General features: G+C 35.6%; 2 protein-coding genes across 3 annotated transcripts in view; both read right to left on the reverse strand.

The window, feature by feature from the left end:
- Positions 1 to 10,519, reverse strand: part of LOC131805993 (probable cytochrome P450 4s3) — a 13,378-nt gene extending 2,859 nt beyond the window's left edge. The window contains exons 1-3 of the mRNA XM_059129835.1: positions 10,182 to 10,519; positions 1,918 to 2,371; positions 1,144 to 1,857 (exon numbers count right to left, since the gene is read on the reverse strand). Coding sequence (XP_058985818.1) covers positions 1,144 to 1,857; positions 1,918 to 2,371; positions 10,182 to 10,332 — 1,319 coding nt within the window. The 5' untranslated portion in view covers positions 10,333 to 10,519. The remainder of the gene's footprint in view (positions 1 to 1,143; positions 1,858 to 1,917; positions 2,372 to 10,181) is intronic.
- A 7,203-nt stretch (positions 10,520 to 17,722) lies between these two features.
- Positions 17,723 to 21,772, reverse strand: part of LOC131805970 (MAP kinase-activating death domain protein-like) — a 145,298-nt gene continuing 141,248 nt past the window's right edge. The window contains exon 25 of one of the 2 annotated variants that reach the window (XM_059129778.1): positions 17,723 to 19,191. In XM_059129778.1, the coding sequence (XP_058985761.1) occupies positions 17,995 to 19,191 (1,197 nt within the window). In that variant the 3' untranslated portion in view covers positions 17,723 to 17,994. Of the gene's footprint in view, positions 19,192 to 19,329; positions 19,798 to 21,772 lie in introns of those variants that run through there. The other variant, XM_059129779.1, reaches the window with a different exon arrangement.

Genomic DNA, 21,772 nt, shown 5'->3' on the forward strand with positions numbered 1-21,772 from the left:
ACAGTAGATCTTGTGTTAGTATGGGATGTGTGAAATATGAAGAAAATCGGATGCTTATTTCGGATTTTATAAGCATTTTAGTTATTTAAATGTTGACCCTTTGTAGGGGAGGTACCAAATAGAATCGGATGTTAAATTCTCGTTTTATGAGCTTCATGGATATTCAAAATTTAGGGGAGGTACCAGAAGCAGTTGTCCGATATATTGAAACTTCACAGCAGATCTTGTGTTAGTTGAAATAATGGGATGTATGAAGTAAGAATAGAACCGAATGCTTATTTCGAATTTTTGAAACGTTTTGGTTATTAAAAGATTTGAACCTTTGGAGATACCAGAAGGAATTGTCCGATCTCTACCATCTTTGTAACAGGTGTTCATAGAAATATTGATATGTTGCAAGTTTGAATAGAATAGTATATGAATTTCATATTCTGTGAACTTTTTCAAAATTTTGACCCTTTGTAGGTGAGGGGTCAGAAGAAGTGGACCGATATATATCCTCACATTTTATAAGAGTTAGAATTATTCAAATGTTGACCCTTTTGTGGGGAGGAACTTGATGGAGTTTACCGATTTTGCATATTTTCGCACTTGCAAATATTAGGTTAGTAGGTAGAGCAAAATCGGATTATCCTCCCTCTTTCTGTACAGTAAATTATTTTCTTTGAAAATATTGACGTTTTGTGGAGGAGGTACCAGAAGGAGTGGACCGATATTGCCCATCTCCAAACTCGATCTAAGTTTGACAATAGTATTACGATGTAACAAGTTTGGATCAAATCGGATACTCCCTTCGAGAATTATCGTGCGCACCAGCCAGACGGACAGACAAAGATCTAGGGTCTAAATCCGTAATCTCGATGAGACACGTTTTGGTCCGATCATATATCGTTTTGGCGCTATTATAATACATACCCCCTGTTGCCATATGCCTGAGGGTATAACAAATTACGGATATAGACGAGAACAAGTGGCTTTTTTAGAAACTTTCAAAATATTCTTCCCAAACTTAACTTCTCTCATTTTTTTCTGACTAATAAAAAACGTTTTTTTATAAAACTAGCGATGGATTTAAAGTTCTTTGTTTTTGGAAAAACTCGTATTTCCATTTAAAGATATTTCCCCTTTTCCCCCATTCCCAACTCACCAATGCAATTACGTGGCCCGGCACTGAAGGCCACAAAGCTGAATGGATGTAGATCTTTTTCATTTTTGAAATATCTTGATGGATCGAATTTCTCGGGCTCCGGGTAGTACTGCTCATCGCGATGCACCATATAGGATAAAATACTGACACTGGCACCCTTCGGCACCGTAATTTGTCCCACCTGTAAATCTTCCTTGACCGATCGCGAATAGAATGGCACCGAGGGATATAAACGCAGAGTTTCCTTTATAATTGCCTCCAAGTACGGCATTGATTCCTTTTCCCGACCTTCAAAAGCCACAGCTTCTTCATAGGCCTGCTTTTGTACCTCGGCATGTTGTGATAGCAAATAGATGGCAAAACCAATTGCCGAACTTGTCGTATCGTGGCCTTCAAACATAAATGTATCAACTTCTTCGCGTATTTCACGATCGGTCAGGGGGACACCTTCCATTTGGGATATCAGCAGCATATCCAAGAAGGCGAAACGTTTCTTTTGTCCAAAACTATCGCAGGATTTTTCGGCATCTAGCATACTTGTGATTTTGGAATCTTCCAACATTTTTCGCCTCAGCTTGATGACACGATCCGTTTCGTCATGCAGAATCTTCAAGCAGGCATCACGTTTACGGCCATCTTGGGTGAATTTGAAGAAGATGTTGTTTCTTTGCCAAAACGAAAATGAGCGCTTGTGTAGAATATGGCAAATTCTGAAAATAACCAAACATTTTTAAAGAAAAATCTAAAATAAATAAAATCTCTAGACTCACTGCTGCACCGCCTTCACATACTCCGATTCCGATTGCATTTGTGCATTCTTCTTAATGCCCATGGCCGTCTCACATATCACATCCAAGGCGAACAGTGTAATATACGGATAAATGTCAAATTCCCCACCCTCAACCTTTTCATCCAAACGCCTTATCAAAATTCGACAATTCTCCTCCATGGGTTCTTTAAATTCGCTCAAAATGCGAAAATGGAATGCCGGTGTAAGGAACTTTCTCCTAGTATGCCATGACTCGCCCCCATTGGTGAGAAGACCATTGCCCAACCAGGGAGTCACAATTTTATAATTGCTTGACTTGTACAGCAGATTATTGTTGCCCAACAGCTGTTTAATATCCTCTGGATCCGTAAAGAATACCATCAAATCTTTACCAAACCAAATGCGAAATGTGGAACCGTGTTTCTGGCGCAGCTCCTTGAACCATGAAAGGATTTCTGAAAAGCAATGAACAAAAGAGAAGTTTGAATGAAATACATTCACATGGGAATAAATAAACAAGTAAAAAACAGCTAAGTTCAGCCCGGCCGATACCCTCCACCATTTGGAAGGAATTTGAAAATTTTTTAAAATTACCGTTTAATTGATGACCTTTATGCGAAGGCTATACGATGACGTGGACCTGCATAAGTAATTTCTTTGTCATAGGCCATAGAACCCATTAAGATTTTTAAATACGAAATTTGAAACAATTCAAAATGCCGGAGAAGGGTTATATCGTTATATGGGGGCTATACGAAGACGCGGGACCCGCATACAAAATTTGTAGCATAGGCTGTAGTACCCATTACATACTTCGAATACGAAATTTGAAACAATTCGGGTGAATAATGTGGCTAAAATAAAAAACTGATGAGGAGGTACCGTTATATCGGTGGAGTGACATGGCCCATTTATGAACATACCTGCCTGCGAAATACACATGTATGCAAAATTTTAGCCTTCTATATCAATTCGAAAAATAGCTAGATTACAACAGGCAGACGGACAGACCGACCGACACACAGACAGGCTGACATCGCTAAATCGTCGTAGTAAAATTCTACAATGATCCGAAATATATATAATTTGTAAGGTCTATCATGAATATTTCGAGGAGTTACAAATGGAATGACAAAGCTAATATACCCTCCATAGATTTTTTTTTTTTTTTTGAAGATTCTTCAACATAAATCGCGGACTGTACAAAAAAGGAAAGAAGAAATCGGCATCTATGTGCCGAAGTTACCACGAAACACTGTATGGATGAGATTTTTTATAGGTTGGCCAATATGAGTACTGTTTCTGCCAAACTGCAAAAATAAATCATTTGAAGACCTGGTCACCAATAAAATACTGAGATCATAAATGGTGAGTTGAAATATATTATTATCTGCAGTCAAACGTGGAGGCTCTAGAGAAAATTAGTTTCAATGGAAGTTCTCCTTGGGCAGGCACCAAACTGAAACTGGGAAAGAAGATCAAGGTTCTTCTCGTGATTAAAGATCAAGTAGCTAGACCAAAAAATCTCATTATAAAATGTTTAATATATTTTAGTAGTCTGTAAAAGTTAGAACCTACAAGGTGACTTGAAATGTATCCCGAAACTATTTAAAAGGCCCAACAAGCAAAAAATTACCTTTTTATACCCTCCACCATACTATGGAGGGTATATTAACTTTGTCATTCCGTTTGTAACTCCTCGAAATACTCATATCAGACCCAACAAAGTATATATATTCTTGATCAGCGTAAAATTCTAAGTCGATTTAGCGATGTCCGTCTGTCTGTCTGTCTGTCCGTCTGTCTGTCTGTCCGTCTGTCTGTTGTAATCACGCTATCTTTCGAATGAATTGAGATAGATGGCTAAAATTTTGCACACATGTTTATTTTTCCAGTAGGCAGGTTAAGTTCGTAAATGAGGCATGTAGGTCCACGTTTTCATATAGCCCCCATATAACGGTACCTCCCTATATTCGGTATTTTGATGATTTTAGCGACATTATTCACGGGAATTGTTTCAAAATTGGTACTCGAAGTTCGTTATGGGAACTACAGTCTGTGACAGAAAATTGTCTGTGCGGGTCCAGGTCTTCGTATAGGCCCCATATATCAGTACCTCCCTATATTCGGTATTTTGACGGTTTTAGGTACAATACCCACCGAAATTGTTTGAGATGTGGTATTTGAAGTTCGTAATGGATGCTACAGCCTGTGACAGAAAATTGTCTATGCTCCAGGTCCAGGTCTTCGCACAGCTCCAATTTAACGGCACCTCCTTATATACGATATTTTGATGATTTTAGCTACATTATTCACCGTTTATTTCAAGTTTCGAATTTGAATATGATATGGCTTATGACAAACAATGCGTATGTATGTCCACGTCGTATAGAAAAACAGAATTTTTTAAGAATTTTATTTTTTAAAAATTTCAAAATTCGTTGCAAATGGTGGAGGGTATTAAAAGTTCGGCCCGGCCGAACTTACTGCTTTTTAACTTGTTCAATATAAATTTACAAATATGACCAAAAAGTACGTAATCCGGTTTAGGACATTTGGATGTCTATCTGGATGGTGCGCACGATAACTCTCGAAGGGAGTACCCGATTTGGTTTAAACTTGGTACATCGTAATATTTTTGTCAGATTGGCAATATTGGTCTACTCTCCTTCTGGTACCTCCGCCACAAAAGATCGAAATTTTTAAAAAATATATTTTCTGCACAGAAAGAGAAAGGATAATACGATTTTGCTTCAACTTTGCAAATCCTAATATTTTCGTCAGTACCAGGTCAGGTGTGAAAATGGAAAATATCGTTCCACTCCCCACAAATGGTCAAAATTTTGAATAATTACAACTCTCAAAAAATGTGATGTAAGAGTCCGATTGTCTTTAAACTTCGCACATCCTAATATGTATATTAAACCAAGGCCTGGTGTTAAGACGGAATATATCGGTCCACTCCTTTTGGTACCTCCCCCACAAATAATCGAAATTTTCAAAAAATATATTTTTTGCACAGATAGAGAAACGATAATCCGATTTTGCTCCAACTTTGCCTATCCTAATATTTGCGTCAGTGCTAGGTCTGGTGCGAAAATTGACAATATCGGTCCACTCCTGCTGGTACCTCCCTCACAAAGGCTCAAAATTTTTAATATCCATGAAGCTCATAAAAAGCTCAAATGGCCGTAAAATGTCTCGTGAGCTGAACATATCGCAATATTCCATTCGACAAATATTGAAAAATTAGCTCGGGGTAAAGTCATTCTCCGATGAAAAAACATTCGTTGTCCAGCAGTTTGTAATCAAACAAAATTATCGTGTTTACTTGCCAAAGAGGTCAGTTGAAAATGTGCACCTTCGGTTGGCCACCAGAACTCAAGCGACGTGGCATCAGAATAAGTGCCGAATATTATCGCGAAAATATTCTATTAAAGCCTTGGGAACGAAAACATTTTGGCCGCAGACCTTGGACATTCCAACAGGACTCAGCACGGACTCAGCAAGGTTGGCCCTAAAATAATACCAAAGTGTCGATCACCTCTAGCAAGCGCTTCGCCGGGAATGGGCCAAAATACCGCAAAGAGCAACATTCGGGTAGTGTGTGACGGTTTCATTGACCGTTTGAAGGCCACAATTCGTACCTAAGGTGACCAATTCGAACAAATATAAACTTATGCTAAAATTTGGTGCTATTTCCGACATTTTTTGCTTTCATTCAAAAAAAAAAAAAAATAAATAAATAAAATAAAATAATCTAAAAATTTGGCGTTTGACTTTGTTGCAGTTTTTTTATCTCACCCTGTACATCTGTCGGTGATACTACTTTATTTGTTTTACCAATATGTTTAGAAAAATGTTCTGAGTATTTGGGTTAAAAGTCCTTGAAAGTAATTAAAACATGCACCATTTGTTTGACAACATTACCATTTTTGGATCAAATCGGATACTCCCTTCGAGAATTATCCATGCACACCAACCAGCCAGACAGACAGACAGACAGACAGACGAGCGGACATCCATAGATCGACTCCAAATGCCCTGAAACGGATTTAGTTCAATCCTAAAGTTTGCGTTTAGTTTTGACTTAAAATTCAAATCGGTTGAACCTAAACAAGTAAAAAAAACATTAAGTTCGACCGGGCCAAAATTTTAATACCCTCCACCTTAGGGTAAAGGAAACATTAGAAGAAATGTGGCAAAAACCATTAAAATGCCGAATGTCGGAAGGTACCGTTATATGGGGACTATAACAAAACGTGGACCTACACATACAATGTTTCACCAAACGAACTAGGACCCATTATGACCTACAACTACCAATTTTCAGAGAAATTCGTGAAAAAATGTGTCAAAAATCATCAAGATACCGAATATCGGGAGGTACCGTTATATGGAGGCTATAACAAATCGGGGACCCATACATGCAATGTTTCGCCACCGAAGCTGGAGCCCATTATGACCAATAAATACCAATTTTTTAGACAAATCCGTGAAAAAATGTGGCATAAATCATCAAAATACCAAATATCGGGAGGTACCGTTATATGGGGACTATACCAGAACGTGGACCGATATATCTCATTTTCAATATCAACCATCCTAGACACAATACAAATTGCTCCGCTAAATTTTGACGCTCTACTTCAGATAATGTGGGCTGTATCGTGATTTCAACAGACAGACAGACGGACATCGTTAAATCGACTTAGAATTTTATGCTGACTTTATGGGGTCTACGACGAATATTTAAGGATGTTACAAACGGAATGACAAAGTTAATATACCCTCCTTTTGGAAGGTGGAGCGTATAAAAAATGAGCTATATCTAAATCAGAATTAATTTTTTTCGAATTTGGGAGATTTGGTATTGACCCTCATTTTATTTTGGGCACGTTATAATTGTAATAATAATTATAATAGAAAAAAACAAGTAAGCAAAGGCTATAGTCGGGCGGGGCCGACCATGTGATACCCTACAACACTACAATATGTTCGAAATCCGCTAATATCCAAATCCATTTTGGAAGATTTCGTTTTTGAAATATGTCAAAGAGCCCCGTCCAGAGGTTACCCTTAGTTTTTGGCCCGGAGAATTTGGCAAAAGTTGTGAAAGTTGTGGTCCATTTTACAGCTAAATATAATCCAATGGTCATCCAAAAAGCTAGACTTCTTCCCTGTCCTTAATTCTCTTCCGATGCGAAATTCCGTGTCGATTAGTTTCAATTGTGGTCTATAGAGCGACTACAAAATTAGAAAAAATTAAATTTTTTAGTCCATTTGCACCTCTAAATGTAAATCTTCAGAATAATAGGCTTTAATTCTGACCCTACCCCCAAGCCAAATATCGTGAGGATCGGACGATAATTGCGACATACATATAATACCCTCAAAATGTAGTGTTGAAGGGTGTAAACATTTGGAAAATTTACAATTCAAAATTGTAAGTCAAATTGAAAAAATCGCATTGCGATAAAAAATATGACAAGAATTGAAAAAAATGGAACAAAAAATAATCACTTTTTATACCCTACACCACAAGGTGGTCAGGGTATTATGTCTTTGTGCATTTGTTTGTAACAGGCAGAAGGAAACGAGATAGACCCATAGTTCCTTTTGATGATCTGCATAGAATCACATTCTGAGTCGATTTATGCATGTCCGTCCGTCTGTCCATGTATTTTTGTAAACAAAGTACAGGTCGCATTTATTGCCCGATCCAGATGATAATTTGCGCAGATCATTTGTTTGGCCCAAGGACGGAAATAATCGGTCAAAATTTAGATATAGCTCCCATATATATCTTCGTCCGATTTGCCTTTTATTGTGCACCAAACGTGTAATATCAGCCCGAATAGTATGGAATTTTGCACATACAACCAAATTAGGACTGAAAATAAGTATGCCAAATTTGATTGAAATCGGTTCAGATATAGCTCCCATATATATTGTTCATCCGATTTGTTATTTTTGTCCACCGCCGCCGTAATATGCACTCTGTAACAACAATATATGGGGAAATATATCAAATGCAGCTCAGAAACACATTTGCTAAATTTTATCGAGATCGGTTCAGATTTGGATATAGCTCCCATATATAACTTCGTCCGATTTACTATTTATTGTGCACCAAACGTCTAATATTTGTCCAAATGGGTTGCAATTTGGCACTTACGACCGAATTGGGTCTAGAATCTAGTATGTCAAATTTGGTGAATATCGGTTCAGATGTAGCTATTGCTCCCATATATACAGTTCATCCGATTTGTCATATTTGTTACCCACAGCCGTAGTATGCACTCCGTAACAACGATATTCAGGGAAATATATCAAATACAGCTCAGAAATATCTTTGCCAAATTTTATCGAGATCGCTTCAGGTTTGGATATAGCTCCCATATATATCTTTATCCGATTTCAAATTAATTGTGCACCAAATGGGCAATACAATTCCGAATTTAATAGATACAAATGTTTCGGCATATTTAGTCCTTTGAACTTTAAATTATAACTATATTCATAGCGTGTATGATTGAATTATCCCATATAAACTTTTAATTGTTATGTGGAGCTCTATTTAATTAGCAAAGTGGTGTAGGGTATCATAAAGTCGGCACCGCCCGACTTTAAGACTTTCTTTACTTGTTTATTAGTATATTTTTCCGCGATTTTCTTAGATTTTCTGCTTTTCTGGCAAAAAAAAAACCATTCCGAAATGATGGGAATTGTGAAAATCGGCCCAGCGGTTCTTGATTTATAAGCAGAATAAATAAGATCAAGTCTTTGCACCTATTTTGCTACATATCCGATTTCTTGGCTATTAGCAACACTGTAATGGTCAGAAGTGATTTTTTAATGTTTGTGTGATTTGGCTGGGGTTGAAAGTATTCGCGGTTTAGTGGAAATTTTCCTATTTTCTTATATAAAAGTTAGGGTCTATTTTACCCTCTAATTATCGGATGGCCGCCTAAATTGGTAGGCTACTACCCAGCCCTAAGCTCTAACTCCATGTACATTTTCACGTCCATTGGTTCATAATTGTGACCTATAGAGCAACTGCAAAATCAGGAAAATTTTCTGTTTTTGGTCCATTTCAACCCCTAACCCCACCTCCATTTTCAATTTCGTGAGGATCGGTTCATAATTGCGACCTGTAGCTTGATAACAAATTAACATGGACAGACGGACGGACGGACATACATAGCTAGATCGACTCATCTCGGCGAGATAGGAAGATCCATATATACTTTCCTATGTGGGAAATCAATATTTCGAGGTTTTACATAATTTCTGGCCCAATCAAACTTATAATACCCCCAACACATAGTGTTGTAGGGTATAATAAATTTATGAAAAATTAATTTGTTGCTATTATTCCACATTGCATTTAGAGTTTTCGAATTACAAATATTTAGGTAAAACACTGTATATAAATCATTTTCGAATTTCTGCTGCATGTGAGCCATAATAAACATAAAATAACGATCGTGTTTAGATAATAGATTTTTTTTTTTCTAATTATTACTTATCCAAACAAAAAGTAGTAAAAAAACACTGTTGTTGTTGTACTTAAAATTTTGGTGGCACAAATACGACAGATAAGATTTTCGTACCTGAAGGAGTAAACATTTATTGTTTGATAACTATTCTGATATTGGCTATGACGAGAACAATATAAGTGTGAGCTACTATAACCCATATCACAATGTTAGATATTTTATTTAAGAAGACATCTGCTCAACATATGTGCAGTTCTGTATGCACGATACATATATTCCATGCTCACTTCATACGCGTGTTTATGTCAACAACTATCATCGAACACAAAACATAATGTTGCGACTTAGATCCCCCTCACGGGTTGATGAGTGTTTAGTTAATGATAACATTGCCTCTATTTGATAGCAAAGTCCAATATCAAAACGAAATGTGTGTGTACACGTCTTGAATACGTTCTGATGCCAACCAACTGGTTTCAGTTGCTGTTTAATTTTTTGTTTTGTTATAATTTTTTTAGTTTTTTTTTTTAAATTTTACAAATTCAACTATTTTTCAACAACAACACTTTTTGGTATTTTTAATTCTTATTTTGAGAAAAAAAAATACAATTTCCAAAAAAAATTTCATATAGGTTATATTTCGGTATAACCCTTAAATATAGATATCCCCTGGTTTTATTTATTTTTTCTTGGTATCTTGACTATATTTTTTCAATCAATTTGCTTTTTCAAACAAATTGATTTCTTCTTTTTTTTAACTTACGTCCTTTTTTAACATTTTCAATGAGTTCACTTATCGATGGACCCGGTATCGATGCCGACCATTGCCTCAGTTTTATGAATTCCATAATTTTGGGCAAGCAACGCATAAACAGAGCCCACAATGCAAAAGCTATTAGAGCCAAGGTATTCATTTTGCTAAAAAGTGGGAGTGTGTGTGTGTTTGGTTGTTTGTTATTAATTTATAAAAAAAAAAATTGGCACAATTTTTCTATTTCTTAGTCGAGACACGTTAAAAATAAAATAAACACAACGATCCGCCAACAGCTCGACGACGACGACGTCTTCGCACAATGCCAGTTAGACTTCAACTAGTTCAGTAGAATGAAAACTCTCTCAAACAACCTCTCAAACAACATTGATGTCTAGGCTGCCGATCTTTGCTGCCGAAGAGAAATCATTTGAAAATTGTTATCGCTTTCTCTTATTTTATTCAATTAACTAATTGAGAGCCGTTCATTGATGTAAGTTTTCGTTATCAGCTGTGTGGTTGGTGTTAATCTTAACCAAGTTTTAAACTTCATTCATGATCGAAATGTGTGCATTAGGGGTAGGGGTTAGGGTTCAGGAAAAATACATATAGCAAGAACAAGTAAAATAGCATCAATCGGCTTTTCCGACAGATTAATACCCCCAGCCTTGAGTTAATAATATTCCAACTGTTGACCCTTTTTAGGGGGGAGGTTCCAAAGCAGTTGGCCAATACTGACCAATTCGTATCTGACTTACAACTGATAAAAATACTACAACGTTCCTTTTGGTACCTCCCCCACAAAATTTTGAATAGCCAAAACGATCATAGAATCCAAAATAAGCATCCAGTTGTCTTCGTATTTCTAACACAAGATCTGCTGTGAAGATGGGATATATCGGTCTTCTTCTTCTGGTACCTCACCGACAAAGGGCCACAATTCTCAATACTTTTATCTGACATAACTTGCGAAATAAGTCAGCGATTCTTTTCAACTTGGTATATCTAAATATTTCTCTGAGAAGAACATGGAATATGTGATTTCGCATTAAATTTGATATAAATGTTCGACGTTCTTATAATTTTGCCCATACCAATATTTTTAGATGAAGTATAAAAATGGAATATTTTAACATTTTCTAAAAATGATCACATATCTCCAAAATACCAATATAGTCCGAACTTGGCACGTCGCAATATTAACATATCATATTTATTTAGGTCCGAAACGAAATGTACAATATTATTGGTCCATTCCTTCGGAACCTACTTCAGGATCAATTTTATTTGAATAATCACAACAGAAGTCAAAATATATTTTAATGATCGAACATTTCCTGCGGGTACAGAGGAAGAGATAAAAAACTGCAACAAAATTTATTGAATGAAAGCAAAAAAAAAAAAACTTTGCTGTGAAAAAGATCTGCCAATAGAACTTGAGTCGAACCTGGAGAGTTTCTAGTGTATAATTCGCATATGCTAATTTGCAATAAGTTCGAAATATATACTTCTTTCCAGAGAACGGCCCTTGTAAGCCATCATCCACACCAAATATGCCTGATGAGCCGCTTAACCAACGGCGAAACGCGTCGCATAGTGGTGAGTGTGTGATAGTGTCTATCTGGCTTTCCTTTTCACTGCAAATTTCAGATCATTAAGCTCGTCTCGAAAGAGAAATCAAACACAGAAAGCAAAAAATGTCGGAACTAGCATCAAATTTTAGAATAAGTTTAGATTGGTTTGACTTGGTCACCTCTGGTAGGAATTATAGCCTTCAAATGGCCAATGAAACCGTTACACGCTGCCCGACACTTTGGTGTTTTTTTTTTAGTGCCAACGGAGAATTTAGTGGCCGTTGTGTGCTTTCTGCATATGAAGCGAGAAACCTCATTTTGTAACCATTCTTGGGTGGCACATGCTGAGTGCGATGATGCTGAGTCCTGTTCGAATGTTCAAGGTCTGCGGCCAAAATGTTTGCGTGACCACCCACCCACCAAAATATTTTTGCGATAATATTCAGCATGTATTCTGATGTCACGGTCGATTAATACGAGTGGAGGGCGATCAACGGCTGCTATGGCGGCCCACACCATTACCATGACCGGCGCTTGAGTTCTGGTGGCCAACCAAAGGTGCACATTTTCAGCTGACCTCTTTGGCAAGTAAACACGATCATTTTGTTTGTTTACAAACTGCTGGACAACGAATCACTACTTTCGGCCAAGCGAAACAACTCTTTACCTCATTTGAGTCTATTTTCTTTCTATTGCGGTGCAAGTTCTTGCACTTTTTGGAATTTCAATGGCTTTACCCCGAGCTCAGCTTTTCAATATTTGCCGAATGGAAAATTGCGAGGCGGATTTCAATCAAGTCGTTTCTTTACTTTTCGAATCAATTCTGCTGATGTTGCTGTTTTCTTCCGTCCACTTCTTAGACGTCGGGCTACGCTACCAGTATCACGGTAACGAGCGGTGGTACGAGACACAAAAGATTTATTCACATTTAAATGCTAAATATAAAGAAATTACACTATCACGCTTGAAATCCATCACGATGCTTTTGTTTGCTTTTTCTTTTGTACGCTTGTAAACTATATAATGATCTTTCACTGGAATAATTTTAACAGCTGTCGGACGAGTGATTTGGAAATGACAGCAGTCCGAAATTGGTTGCCGTTTTTCCATCTCACCCTGTATGGTATTAATTTCGAAAACCCCATTGGAACATCCATTGTACACCCCATCAGAGATCAACGTTCCATGTTATATAATTCTATCTTTATCCATTTGAGCAATGCAACGGATTAAATTTTTAGTACATTTTAAGGCTTTCTACACACTTAAAGTTTAAAGTTCCAAAGCCTCATACCTTACCTCATGTCTACATACCAACATAGATGCACATACAAAATTTCAGGATTTTCACTTCATTCAGCAGTAACTTTAATATTAAAAACATGTAAAAAAGCTGTAAGTTCGGCCGGGTCGAATTTTGAATACCCTCCAACATTTGGAACGAATTTGCCAATTGTCAAAAACAAAAAATTCCGTTTAAAATTCTGTTAAAATCTTAAAAATACCGAATGTAGCTGTTTTATTAGGGTCTATACGACGACGTGGACCTGCATAGGTAACTTTTGTCACAAGCATTTACAATATTTAAATGCGAAACTTAAAAAAAAATCAGTGAAGAAAGTAGCTGAAATCATGAAAATACCGATTATTGGGAGGTACTTTTATATGGGGGCTAAACGAAGACGTGGACCTGCACAGACAATTTTCTGTCTGAGGCTGTAGTATCCATTTCAAACTTCAAATAGCAAATTTGAAACAATTCCGGTGAATAATGTGGCTTAAATCACCAAAATACCGAATATCGGGAGGTGCCATTATATGGGGGCTATACCAAAACGTATACCTACATGGCCCATTTTCAATACCAAAACTCCTGCAGACATAATATATATCTGAGTAAAATTTTATCAATCTTCTTCAATTTATTCGGAAGCTAGAGTGATTTCTACAGACGGACGGACATCGCTAAATCGACATAGAATTGTATGCTGATCTTTGTGGGGTCTAAAATGTATATTTTTGGCTCCATATTTTGGTGGAGGGTGTAAAAATAAAACAACGGATTTTCTAGTGTGTTTTTTTGCGCAGTTATCAATTGCCAGAACATTTTATTTGTTTCATGGTATTTTTTTTGTTTTATTACATGAAATATTTTTCATAGTTAATTATATTTTGTATTTTTATTATTTTTAGTTTCATAATTCTATGATCTTTTTTTTTTTGGTTTTAATACAAACATTCCCTACCTAGATTGCCTTCAATTACCTTTTATTAATTTGTTTAAGTTTTTATTTTGTGTCCACAAATTACTGATTATGTCAATATGTATGTATGTATAATAATTTATGTATGTATCATTTGTGTGTATAATTATTGCAAATATTTATTTCATTTTTCTTAATTTCTGTTTTTTTTTTTATTTTTTTCTTTAAATAGGAATTGTTTCATTATTACATCGAAAAACACATTTATACAACATTCATACATCGATTTACATACTTTTTGTAGTTAGTTATAGTTTACTTTTTTATTTTATTTTTAATTAATTAATGATTTTTTTGTTTCATATTTTAATAGTTATTTGAATTTATTTATTTTTATTGTTAAAGCTTTTCAAGGACAAGTTTTAGTGTTGTTATTTTTATTATTTTTTATTGTAATTATTGTGTAGTCAATATTTAGTAGTCGTAATTATTCTCAGTTATGGGGAAACTCTGCTGTTTTTTTGTCTTTATTGTGAAGAAGTTGAAAAATGGAACTATGGCTATTTTAAGAATTAAGAAAATAAAAAAATCTTTTAACAACAGAAATTCATTTAAAAATTGTAACTAGCTAGATGGTAAATAGGTATCTGATAAACTAATAACAATAAAATGTAACAAGTTTTTTTAAATTGGAAACTCTTTGTGTAAACGGAAATGTATAAAAAAAATTAATTTTTGTTCTCAATAAAAATATACCAGCGTCAGCTGTTTTTTTATTTTGTATAATGATAAAAATAATAATAAATATTGAAAAAAATAAAATAAAATATTAAAAACACAATAGTAATTGAAAACATAAAAATTATGGTAATAATAATAATAATAATAATAATAATAATAATAATAATAATAATAATAATAATAATAATAATAATAATAATAATAATAAGAAGAAGAAGAAGAATAAAAATAATAATAAAAATAATAATAGTAATAATAATAAGAATAAAAATAATAATAAAAATAATAATAATAATAATAATAATAATAATAATAATAATAATAATAATAATAATAATAATAATAATAATAATAATATAAATAATAATAATAATAATAATAATAATAATAATAATAATAATAATAATAATAATAATAATAATAAAAATAATAAGAATTAAAATAATAATAAAATAATAAAAATAATAATAATAATAATAATAATAATAATAATAATAATAATAATAATAATAATAATAATAATAATAATAATAATAATAATAATAATAATAATAATAATAATAATAATGATAATAATAATAATAATAATAATAATAATAATAATAATAATAATAATAATAATAATAATAACCATAATAATAATAATATTAATAATAATAGTAACAATTTTTTTTGGTATATTTAATTTTATTATTTTGCAAACAAGCATGTTTTGTTCATAGAGTTAAAGCATTTCATTTTAGTTAGATATGAATACTTTTGCTTTGCGTAGGGGAGAATATGTTATCAACCAATTGTTGGGGGTTCTATTTTATGTTCATTTCCTAGGAAAGAGGAAATAGAAACGAAAAATATTTTTGAAATGTTAATTTCACTTTAAAATCTGTCATTAAATAAAAAGGACAATTACAGGGTTCGAAAAAAAAGCAGCACACAAATTCAGACTGCTGTCATTTCCAAGCCACTCGTTCGACAGCTGTTAAAATTATTCCACTGACAGTTCATTATGTTGTTCATAAGGGTACAAAAGCATTTTGGTGAGAATCTTCCCGGAAAAAAAGTTATTCGTGATTGAATTCAAGCGTGATAGTGTGATTTCTTTATATTTGTCTGGAAAACCACAACTGGCCTCGTTAGAGCACTCCAGCATTTAAATGTGAATAAATCTTTTGTGTCTCGGATCATCGCTCGATACCATAGCGTAGCCTGACGTCAAGGAAATTGACAGAAGAAAACAGCAACATCAGCAGAATGGTTCGAAAGAAGCAGAATGGTTGAAAGAAGTGCAAGAACTTACACCGCAACAGAAAGAAAATAGAATTAAAAGAGCTAAAGAGTTGCTCCGCTTGGCCGAAAGTGGTGAACTGCCGAATTTGGGGTTTCTCCGACGAGAAAAAATTCGGTGTTCAGCAGTTTGTAAACAAACAAAATGATTGTGTTTACTTGCCAAAGAGGTCAGCTGAAAATCTATACCTTCGTTTGGCCACCAGAACTCAAGCGCCGGCCATGATGATGGTGTGGGCTGCCGTAACAGCCATAACACTTTATATAAGGTTGTCGTTTGTAAAATAACGTAATTCGTTAAAAGATACATTTGTAGCAAAAAAAAAAATTTGGCTATAATAGCAGAAGATCAGTAATTTCTTATCAGGCAATATTTTCATAGTTTGTATTAGGTGGCGGACAACGTGTGCTTTCAAAGGTTGCAAGGCCTAGACAAAGATAAAGAAAAAAAAAAAAACATTATTAAAATCATATTCCATTGATATAACACTGTGTTTTTACGTCTGTAGTAAGTGGCGCCCAACGTGGTTCTACATAGATTTCATTGATCATTGATTAATGGAAAATTTATGGGAATTTTTTTCTTCGACCATTGCAATCTTTGCAAAATTGCAATCATTTTATGTCGCGCAATATTTTCACGTCTGTGGTAAGTGGCGCCCAATGTGAGCCTTTAAAGGGTTCAGGTCAAAACAAAGAGAAAGCTAATGATTAATGATAATAATATACACGGTATTTTTCACTTTTGTAGTAAGTGGCGCCCAACGTGATGCTACAAATAAACGTCATATAACTTTGTCCTTTTTAAGATTACATTAGCTGCTTAGAAAAAAATCTATTAAAAAATTAATAAAATTCAGAACTACAGTCAATGGATGTAGCGCAAAATTTCCATGTAGTAAGTGGCGCCCAACATGGTCTTTTATATTTTGAAAGGTCTTGGCAAATGGAGGAAGAAAATAAAAAGAACAATATAATAAAATAAAAATCACATTCAATTGATATAAAACAGTATTACCATGTTTTGTAATAAGTGGCGCCCAACGTGGTACTACTTGTACTTCCTAACAGTTTGTGCTATAAAAATTGATCTTTATTTTATTTTTTTTTCTCTGGCAATAAAATTCAGAAGTGCAGTAAATGGATACAGCCCAAAGTGTTTATGTAGTAAGTGGCGCCCAACGTGGTCTGCTAAAGGTTGAAAGGCTGAAGAGAGGGCAAAGAGAAAAGGTGTTCGAGTAGAGAGAGTGTGAAACAAGCGATGGAACAACATAATGTTTAACAGTATAGTAGCATACCTTCTGTATTTCACTTGAATAACATAATCTCAATCAACAGAAAACCGCGGTATTTCTTCTTTCGAAGTAAGTGGCGCCCAACGTAATGCTACATATAGTCCATGTCAGTTTATTGTTACTGTCAGGCATTAAAAGCTGGAAGGTTGTGACTATTACTTTCAGCTTGTCTAGCTATGGCCAGCATTCCAACTTCTTTAACATATAATTCGAACAACTTGGGAGAGTTTGCTGGAGGAAAGTTCTCTCCAATTCCTTTCAGCCTGAGTCCCCATAACAAATTCATTTCTTAATGAACAAACTAAGTTAATTTCAAATTTTAAGTTTAGTTCTGTAACATTTTAGGCTCAACAACCCCTCAACAATTGCTTAATTACAGTCCTCCCTTCGTGAATACCCTTATTACCATTTTGAACTGTAGTTATGTTTTTCGCTTAGATTTGTGTGTTTATATGTTTGTTTTTTCAAAGATTTGTAGGTTTCTTGAGTTTGAATATTTCTACTAGTTTTACTACATCTATAGCCAAGGTAGACACATGGAACGACAGGCTTCTCGAGAATGCGGTTCATCGCCGGAACGACCACCACCGCCGCCACCAACACCACTGGCGGTGGCATGGCTCGAATCCTTGTGACTCGCGTCCTTGCTGCCACTTTCCTTCCCGCTATCTTTCCAACTGTCCTTCCCGCCACCTATGCCAACAATTTTGAAAAAGGAACTCCTTCGTCAGTGTTTGCGGTGGGCCTGGGGTGAAGTGGAGCTGCTACCACCGTTATTGGAGCTGGGCGATGTGGAGAGGGAGGAGCCCAAACTGACACTGCCATACGAGGGACGTTTCTGCAAGTTATGGGGTGAGGGAAGCGAGGAGGGTGAGGGTGTGGTGCTGGTTGTGGATGGTGCTGCAGAGGTATTGGCTGCCGATGAGTGCGTCGCAGCAGTCATGCACGTGGTAAACAAAGCGGCAGTGTTGATAATCGTTGGATTTGGTGTGGCCATGGATGAGGCCCGCTGCATGGTGGTGTGCCTCTTGGGTATGACAAAGGCCGGAGGTGGTTGGGGCGTGTATTGGGGTGGTGTGGAGTTGGTGGAAATTTGCCGTACAAAAGGACGTACACCCTGGGCGGTCATGGTGGAGTGTTGTACCGAGCCACTGCGTGCTATGGCACCGGTCCGTGGTGGTATGGCAGGCGGTGGTCCTGGTGGTGGACCACGTGAGCTTCGTCCCGATGAGCCAGTAGAGGGGGTGGGCGAGGTGGCCACCACACTTTCCGTTGAAGTCTGTGATGGTATGCGAGGTGGTAGTTGAGGTAATGGCCCGGTGGTGGCTGAAACACTGCTGCTTTTGCGGGCCCCAAGCGGAGGATGAGCCTTGGGTTGGGAGGAGACTTTCTCGGATGTGGATTTTTGTAATTGTTTGTGCGATGTAGTTGTGGAGATTGTGTGTTGTTGTTGCTGTTGGTAGTGTTGTGGCTGCTGCGAATGATGCTGCTGCTGCTGTTGTATGGTTCCCTTGCCACTTGTCGCAGAAATTGTGGTTGTAGCTGTGGTATGAGTCTTGACATTGGTATGAACCAAACGTGACTGAGGCTGAACCGTGGATGTTGTAATACTTGGTTTCTGCATGGGTTGCGTGTGACGTATTGTTATGGTCTGTTGTCGATTGCTGTTCTGTTGCTGTGAAGGCAAATGAGCTGTTTTATTGGAACTTGTCAGTGTGGTAGTGGAACCATGGCCACCAGATGATGTGGTTGTAGATGACATATGTTGTTGCTGTTGCTGCTGATGTTGTTGTTGTTGTTTTTGCTGGGCATGAATATCCTGTATCTGGGGTGTTATAACAACCGGATTCTTCTTTTGGTTTTGATCTTGTCCAGCCGCCACATAGGAGAAGACACACAAGACCGAATAGCAAATTTGATCGGCCTGGCCAAGGGGTTAATTCACGAAGTTAAAAATGGGGAAAACATTTTATTAATAATTTTATTTTTGGTAGAAAAAAAGACAAGTAGTCTAACAGTTAGCTAGGAGCTAGGAGATGAAGATGAGTTCAGTTAGAAAAAAAAACAAGAAAAGAATTAATTTCAAATCCGCCAAAAAATGAAACGCATGCAGTGTGGTTTTAGTAAATTTTTGTTTTGCATCTAAGATTTCCAGTTTTATTTCGTTTAAGAAAGCAGAAATTATTTTAAAGCATTGTAACTACGTTTTATTATTGGAAAGTGTAAATTTAGCATTTTTTTGTTTTTATTTTTTTTGAAAAAAAACTGTTGTCTAGTGTAAGAAAATAAGTTTTGCTTAAAGAAGGCCTCCTGTATTATCATCATCATCATTGTCGCCACTATCCTCTTCATCACTGGACGAGACTGTAAATGAACTTCCACCCTTCTGCTTCAGATACTTCTTGGTGTCGGTCAGATTATCATTGGAATCCTTGTAACGCCGCTGCTCCATTATATCCGGATGCTGCATTAGCCTCTTGGCAAATCTTATGCTAAACATGCGATGTAGGCAAAATGCAGCCTCTGCTGCCTGTGGCCCATTTCAATTTATTGATTTTCGAATTTTTAGTTTTGATCGGGTGATGTTAGGAGCATTTTGACCATAGTTTTTGTTGTTAGTAATGATGTTTGTTAAGTGTGTTGGTGTTAAATTTGTTAGATTGTTTGTTTGGGTGGTTTGGTGTTTTTAGTTCGCATGATTTTGGATTTTTTTTAGTTTGGGACAAGTACACAAATGTATGCATTTTTGTAAATTTACATACAGTATGTGAGTCATACACAAACACACACACACATAAATTGACATTTACATAAAAAGAAACAAAAACAATATTAAAGAATTTAAGAAAGAAAATAAATCGTTTGGATATAGTTTTTATACAGAACATAACAGAAGTCGGTTGCGAACAGTAACTAGGAGTATATAAAAAATATTTTGGGTCTTAAAAAAGCGTATTATTTCAGTTAGAAAAATTATCGGTAAATTGTTTTTTTTTACAAGAACTTGGAAAAAATTCTTCTTTAGAGACCTCTTTTTTTTGAATTTTTTTCCAGATGTGGCTGTTTTACCCTGATTTCAATAAAGTACTTTTTCCTTTAATTTCCCGGAGATATGACCATAAATTCCGGGTTCCAGTTTTGGAGCATAATTTAAAAGGTGTGAAAACACATATTACCTATTAAGGGGTAATTTCCACCCTCAGCCAATGTTCCACCATTTAAATATTTGACTTCTTTTGTGATTATTCAAATTGTTACCCTCTATGGAGTAAGTTTCGATGGAATGGGCCAATATTGTCCATTTCGTATCGGACTTATTAATATGATATAAATATTGCGACGTGCCAGGTTTGGACTGTATTGGTTACTTCCTTCAGTTTATTTGAGATATGTGATAATTTTTGGAAAATGTTAAAATTTGCGTGAGGTATCAGTCGACCAGTCGATCGAAGTATTCCATTTTTATACTTCATCTAATACACTTAAAAATATTGGTATGGACAAAATTACTAGAAAATCGAACATTTATATCCACTTTTATGCGAAATCATAAATTCCATATTCATCCCAGGTTTCTGGTTGTGAGAAATATTTAGATATAGCAAGTTGCAAGTTCGCAAGTTATGACAGATATAAGTGCTGGAAATTGTGACCCTTTGTAGGTGAGATACCACAACACAACAGATATTGTGTTAGCAAAAAAGGTTCGTTTGTGTTATGTTTTTCAAAATTTTAACCCTTTGTGGTACCAGAAGGAGTGGACCGATATTCCATCTTCACAGCAGATCTTACGTTTACATAACTATTGGAATATGTGAAATATAAAAACAATCGGACTTTTACCTCATATTTTATAAGAGTTATAATTATTCAAAATGTTGACCCTTTGTGGGGGAGGTACTTGATGGAGTGGGCCGATATTGTCCATTTTCGGTCCTGACCTAGCACTGATACAAATAATAGGATTTGCAAAGTTGGATCAAAATAGGATTATCCCTTCTCTTTCTGTGCAGGAAAAATATTTTATTTTTGAAAATTTACCAGAAGGAGTGGACCGATATATTCTATCATAATACCAGACCCTGGGTTAACATGAATATTAGGATGTGAGAAATTTGAAGACAAAAAGTTGTAATTATTCGACATTTTGACCCTTTGTGGGGGAGGTACTTTATGGAGTGGAACAATATTGTCTATTTTCGCACCTGACTTAGCACTGACGCAAATACTAGGATTTACAAAGTTCGATTAAATTTTCGATCAAATTTGAAAATTTAGACCATTTGTGGGGGAGGTACCAAAAGGAGTGGGCCGATATATTTTATCTTAAAACCAGACCTTGGGTTAACATAAATATTGGGATGTGTTAATTTTGAAGACAATCGGATTCTTACATCACATTTTATAAAAGTTGTAATTATTCAAAATTTTGACCCTTTGTGGGGGAGGTACTTCATGAATTTCGCACCTGACCTAGCATTGACGCAAATACTAGGATTTGCAAA

The sequence above is a fragment of the Musca domestica genome, unplaced genomic scaffold (genome assembly GCF_030504385.1).
Source record: "Musca domestica strain aabys unplaced genomic scaffold, Musca_domestica.polishedcontigs.V.1.1 69, whole genome shotgun sequence".
Taxonomy (NCBI): domain Eukaryota; kingdom Metazoa; phylum Arthropoda; class Insecta; order Diptera; family Muscidae; genus Musca; species Musca domestica.